Source organism: Salmo salar, chromosome ssa10 (genome assembly GCF_905237065.1).
Source record: "Salmo salar chromosome ssa10, Ssal_v3.1, whole genome shotgun sequence".
NCBI lineage: Eukaryota > Metazoa > Chordata > Actinopteri > Salmoniformes > Salmonidae > Salmo > Salmo salar.
This window is the reverse complement of record NC_059451.1, coordinates 80417092-80423091: the sequence shown is the minus strand read 5'-3', so window position 1 is coordinate 80423091 and position 6000 is coordinate 80417092. Positions and strand designations below refer to the sequence as shown.

The 6000-nt window shown below is 46.7% G+C and overlaps 1 protein-coding gene across 1 annotated transcript in view; it reads left to right on the top strand.

Annotated features, from left to right (window-relative positions):
• LOC106560953 (potassium voltage-gated channel subfamily KQT member 1) overlaps positions 1 to 6000 on the top strand; it is a 248252-nt gene that overhangs the window by 152988 nt on the left and 89264 nt on the right. The window contains exons 14-15 of the mRNA XM_045688129.1: positions 3590 to 3665; positions 5689 to 5783. Coding sequence (XP_045544085.1) covers positions 3590 to 3665; positions 5689 to 5783 — 171 coding nt within the window. The remainder of the gene's footprint in view (positions 1 to 3589; positions 3666 to 5688; positions 5784 to 6000) is intronic.

Below are 6000 nucleotides of genomic sequence, written 5' to 3'. Positions count from 1 at the left end.
CAGGATAGAGAGAGACTAGAGACAGACTCCTGCATGCAAACAACCTCTCTGTCTCTCTGATGATTCAACAACACACCGACTGAATTTGACATGAAAGACAGTTACTGGCTCCTGGCTAGTTAAACCCCTCTCATATTTCAAGTGTAAAGTGTAGAGATAATCAAGGGCCTCTTCTGATTTGATACAGAAATGTTGTGGGTGTCTGTTTTCTCTTGCGTTGATCAAAGTCCCCTGCTGAAGCTGATCATCGACCACAGGCCTGTGCCTTTGCTGTGCTCTGACCATCGACCTGTAACTCTAGACTCTAAAGCCTCTTTCCCCTGATGGACTCCGTCCCCAGACGTTATTACACTGTGTGCTCCTAGGAAACACAGACAGGATATTAGACTGGCTCCAGCCAAGGAACAGCAGAGAGGAGGACTGTTACTAAGGACTACTATGAGGTTTCTAAAGTAACCACCTGGAAAAATCAACCCAGAAAGCTTTATTAAGAGAGAAACTTCCAAGTGCCAATGGATGGCATGTGGCTATAATCTGTCCAGGATTTCAAAGGACCACACCAACTCATTTCTCCTCAACACTGTACCCAATTGAATTTACCACAGTAGCCCTGGTGAAGAATGGTGAGTCTGTGGAAGACTGTGGCAGTCTTAAGCCTGGGTATTCACTGGAATAAACAAGCGTCGCCCTTGGCCCTGAAATCATACGGCACAGGACAATCAAAACAATATTGAAGTCTGTGTGTGGGAGATTAAATGCTTGCTGACTCCAGAGGAGCCCTGGGATGCATTGTGTTGTGTGGCAAACGCTCTGGTCTGGTGAGAAGAGGGAGAAATAAAAGAAAGGAGAAAAGAGGAGAAGAAGAATGAGACTAGCAGCAAGTGTTGTGAGTCATCAACCAGAGACAGAGAGATGTGGTAAAGCTGACATTCCAAAGGTTGCTGGGCGCCAAATGTGGTTGAGCGCCGCATCTGGGGCAGGCCGACTTTAAGTTGTGCAAAATATGTTATTCTTTTATCACGGTCACTTGCCAAACATGCATGTGCATTTGGGAAGCGAGGGGGGAAATAGTCCCGTGATCGAAACGGCACGTGTTTTCTGTTTCCTACATGTGTTTTCTTTCCCAATTATGTTCAATCTACAACTCAGCGCAAAAACACATCCTTCTCGCACTTGGGAAGACGGAGGAGGGGGTACAAAAATGAAGAGAAAAAAAGACGCCTCTGCTTTTTGTTTGGTATTGTTCGTGTGCATTTCCTCGTATAGTTCCAGATCTGAGGGCGGAAAAAGCAGTCCCAGCAGTCTGCTTTGATCCATATGTTTTATGGCCCCTGTCAGTGTATTGTCTGTTAAGTCCTTTTGTTGCCCCTACCCACTAATGAAGTCTTCAGACCGGGCTTGTTGACTCCACAAAGGCGGGAGGGTGTGCTTCTTCACAGAGAACCAGCTAGCCAGCTGTAGCGCTGGGACGCAGCAGTCACAACAAGTCTTGTACCCCCATACATCCCCCCAACAAAGGGCTGCTGCCTTCAGAATGGAGCCATTCATTTGCTTTGGAGCACTTCAGCAGAGAAGACCTTATCTCTCACCACAGTCACGCTCAGAGCCCTGGCAAAGTGTGTCTCACACACACACACACTTTCTCTCTAGTTATGGGAGGAAGTTTTTTGGGGGGAGATTTGGGGCCACGTTCTTTTCATCTCCAGACTTTGGGACTTTGTAGACTATGTTGTGCCGTTATCTCTGAAGGGGATGGCAACTCCGTCTTCTGTCTCTCGTTTGTTCCTGTGCCCGTTTCTCATCTCTGTGCTATTTTACAAGGTGTCCCCGCTCTGAATTCCTTCAGAATGTTATTGTTAAAGAATCCGGTGGCGTCGCTCAGCGTTAATCCGGCGTCTCTCGAGACGCACTCCAAACGCCGTCCCGGGCGGCTTACCCAGCCCCCTTGATGTCAGCGATAAGGCCGAAGGGTAAAGGTCACATGTTTTAAAACACGCGTGAAGGAAAAGCAGATATTTCAGCTCAGCTTTTAAGACAGATCCCCAAAAATATCCATATTGAATTGCTTGCATTCTCTTTGATCTGTCAGCACAGCTAGTGTCAGAGAGAAGCAACAGGCAGAGACACACGGGTTCTCATTGAGTGCGCATTACTAGTCACGCTGCAGTCCTAGCACACAGTACCTCCAGTACAGAGACAGCATAGTACAACAATATAATAACAGTCCAGAAATATGAAACCACCGCATGAATGTTAAACTGTAAAATGAGAGGGCACACATTCTATACATGGACCAAAAATAATCCAAACGGTTCTGGAATAGACTCCGAGGGCCTATTTCCAGATCTAGCTAGCAGGTCACCACTTCCTCTACTGCTCTGTGGTCATCCTCTAGCCATGACCCCATGACCCATGGAAGTTGTCAGCAGTCGAACCGCACATAAACACCCTCCCAAGTTTTGCCCTCACACGCACACATCTAAGTATCACACATACACCCAAATATGGCCGTGTCATCTCCAACAGTCACATTTGGCTCACAACAAAATTTTCTTAAAACATTTTTTTTTACCAGAACTGTGTGCATCTTGTTGTGCATTTCAGCTTAGACAGTGAAGCCAAGCGAACATCAACACATCATGTAAAGCACTTGCGTGATGGAGGAAGTGGGTCTGTACTCTTGCGGCTATAGCTAGGCTACTATGTGTGCTGTTATGGTGTTTAGTTTAGTGCCGGTGGTTCTCCCATTTGTTGACACAAATGAGGCGTGTTGAGCCAGTGTGCGTGTGTGTGTGTGTGTGTGTGTGTGTGTGTGTGTGTGTGTGTGTGTGTGTGTGTGTGTGTGTGTGTGTGTGTGTGTGCGTGCGTGTGTGTGTGTGTGTGTGTGTGTGTGTGTGTGTGTGTGTGCGTGTGTGCATGTTTGTGTGCGTGTGTGTGTGACTCAGATTACACAAGATGTTTGGTTGTTCCAGATTCAAAGAAGGACACAACTTCACAGTTTCAATATTACAGACGAACAACAAGTTCATCAGAGTTCAACATTCGTGAGTTGTATGAGAAACCTGTTTAGTTCCAGAGGATGAGATCATACAGTTCTAGCACACAGTGTGTGCGTGGGTTTGAGAGTGTGTGTGCTTTTGTGCACACGCGTGCATGTGTGTGTGTGTGTGTGTGTGTGTGTGTGTGTGTGTGTGTGTGTGTGTGTGTGTGTGTGTGTGTGTGTGTGTGTGTGTGTGGTAGGGAGGGGGACTCTCCTAGCCCTCGAAGCCATATGTGTTTTGCCATTGCACGGTACAAACATTCTGCATAAATGAATGCAGTACAAGCCAATTAGAATGGCTGGAAGCATGCAAGTTGTACAAATGTTCTGTTGTTTTCAGAGCAGAAAACAAGCCAGGTTGCATTTGTAAAGGAATACAACTGAGACGAGGGGAAACATCTGCAGGCTTAACCCCTTGTGTGCTGGAACAAATCAAATCAACATGTAATTGTCATGTGCACAGGATACAGCGTCATGAACAATGAAATCCTTTCTTGCCAGTTCTCCTCTCAACAGTGCAACCAAATGAACTGTGTTTGTCTCCCTCAGGTTGTCTCACGCCCACAAAGCAGCAGTCAAAGTACTCCGGAGAATGAAGTACTTTGTGGCCAGACAGAAATTTCAGGTAAAAGACAAGGTGGAGGAAGAGAGGGGAGGAGGAGGGAGGATAGAGAGAATAGTGTTGTGGTTGCTTAGGAAGGTGAGGGTAAGCACAAGGGCATGTTGTGCAGCTGCAGGACTACCGTGTGTGCGTGTGCCCACTTGCATTTGCATATACGCAATGTGTGGGTGCGTGCACAATGTACGTGTGTACGTGTGTGTAAGACGGCGTCTGTGCCTGCAACTTGCACCTGCACGTCTGTGTCTGGCCTGTCGTCAGTTCAGCCTCAGTATCATGGGAACCCTGTTAACCTCCGCTTGTGTGGTTAGTTTCTCGCTGCACAGCTGTAGGAGACTAGGCACCTACCACAGAATGGCCTCACTTGGCCTTTAGTCCACAACTCTCTTTAAGATCTGAACGTGGTTGTTGTTGTTCTCCAACAGTCTCCAACAAACCCAGGCCACCGTTTCTGTCTTCACATTCAGCCATGTTCTCATTACTTCATTATTTCTGGATGATGAACAGACCCCACCATACTGGCTCGTCATGTTTTATTGGGTGATGCAACCTCAGTCACAAGATAGCTTTCTCCTCACACAAAACAACTCCCCCAACATAACATGTGAAAGCCTACTGAACAAGCCCTTTTCCCTTGGCTTCCTCATCGTCAATATACACTGCAACAACAAAGCACTGTGTTTTTACATAAAAAAATATATATATTTTATTTCAACTTTATTTAACCAGGTAGGCTAGTTGAGAACAAGTTCTCATTTACAACTGCGACCTGGCCAAGATAAAGCAAAGCAGTTCAACACATACAACAACACAGAGTTACACATGGAGCAAATAAACCTACAGTCAATAACACAATAGAAAAAGTCTATATACAATGTATGCAAATGAGGTAAGATTAGGGAGGTAAGGCAATAAATAGGCCATAGTGGCGAAATAATTACAATTTAGCAATTGAACACTGGAGTGATATATGTGCAGAAGATGAAATGTGCAAGTAGAGATACTGGGGTGCAAAGGAGCAAAAAAAAGTATGGGGATGAGGTAGTTGGATGGGCCATCCACAGATGGGCCATGTACAGGTGGAGTGATCCGCGAGCTGCTCTCACAGCTGGTGCCCAAAGCCAGTGAGGGAGATATGAGTCTCCAGCGTCAGCAATCCTTGCAATTCGTTCCAGTCATTGGCAGCAGAGAACTGGAAGGAAAGGCGGCAAAAGGAGGAATCGCTCTGGGGATGACCAGTGAAATATACCTGCTGGAGCGCGTGCTACGGGTGGGTGTTGCTATGGTGACCAGTGAGCTGAGATAAGGCGGGGCTTTACCAAGCAAAGACTTATAGATGACCTGGAGCCAGTGGGTTTGGCGACGAATACGAAGCGAGGGCCAGCCAACGAGAGCATACAGGTCGCAGTGGTGGGTAGTATATGGGGCTTTGGTGACAAAACGGATGGTACTGTGATAGACTGTATCCAATTTGCTGAGTAGAGTGTTGGAGGCTATTTTGTAAATGACATCGCCGAAGTCAAGGATCGGTATGATAGTCAGTTTTACGAGGGTATGTTTGGCAGCATGAGTGAAGGATGCTTTGTTTGCGAAATAGGAAGCCGATTCTAGATTGGAGATGCTTATTAATGTGAGTCTGGAAGGAGAGTTTACAGTCTAACTAGACACCTAGGTATTTGTAGTTGTCCACGTATTCTAAGTCGGAACCGTCCAGAGTAATGATGCTGGACGGGCGGGCAGGTGCGGGCAGCAATCGGTTGAAGAGCATGCACTTAGCCTTACTTGCGTTTAGGAGCAGTTGGAGGCCGCGGAAGGAGCGTTGTATGGCATTGAAGCTCGTCTGGAGGTTTGTTAACACAGTGTCCAAGAAGGGCTAGAAGTATACAGAATGATGTCGTCTGCGTAGAGGTGGATCAGAGCATCACCAGCAGCAAGAGCGACGAGTGTTGACCCGAGGGATGACCGTGGGTGACAATGTGCTGTGTGTGTTGTGTTTGTGTTGCTACAATACAATATTCCCACTCCACAGCAAGCGAGGAAGCCGTACGACGTGAGGGACGTGATGGAGCAGTACAACCAGGGACACCTCACCATGATGGTCCGCATTAAGGAGCTACAGAGGAGGTGGGCCATTAAATCTCTCTCTCTTTTTACTTTGTATTCTTTCGCTCTCTCCTTTTCTCCCTGTCTCTCTCTCTGTCTGTCTCTCTCTTCCTCTCTATCTATATCTGTCTCTCAGCTTTCTTTCACTCTCTCTCTCTCTCTCTCTCTCTCTCTCTTTCTCACTATTTCTGTCACAGACATGAAACACTAACAAATGCTACAGAGCTTCGTCCAAAGT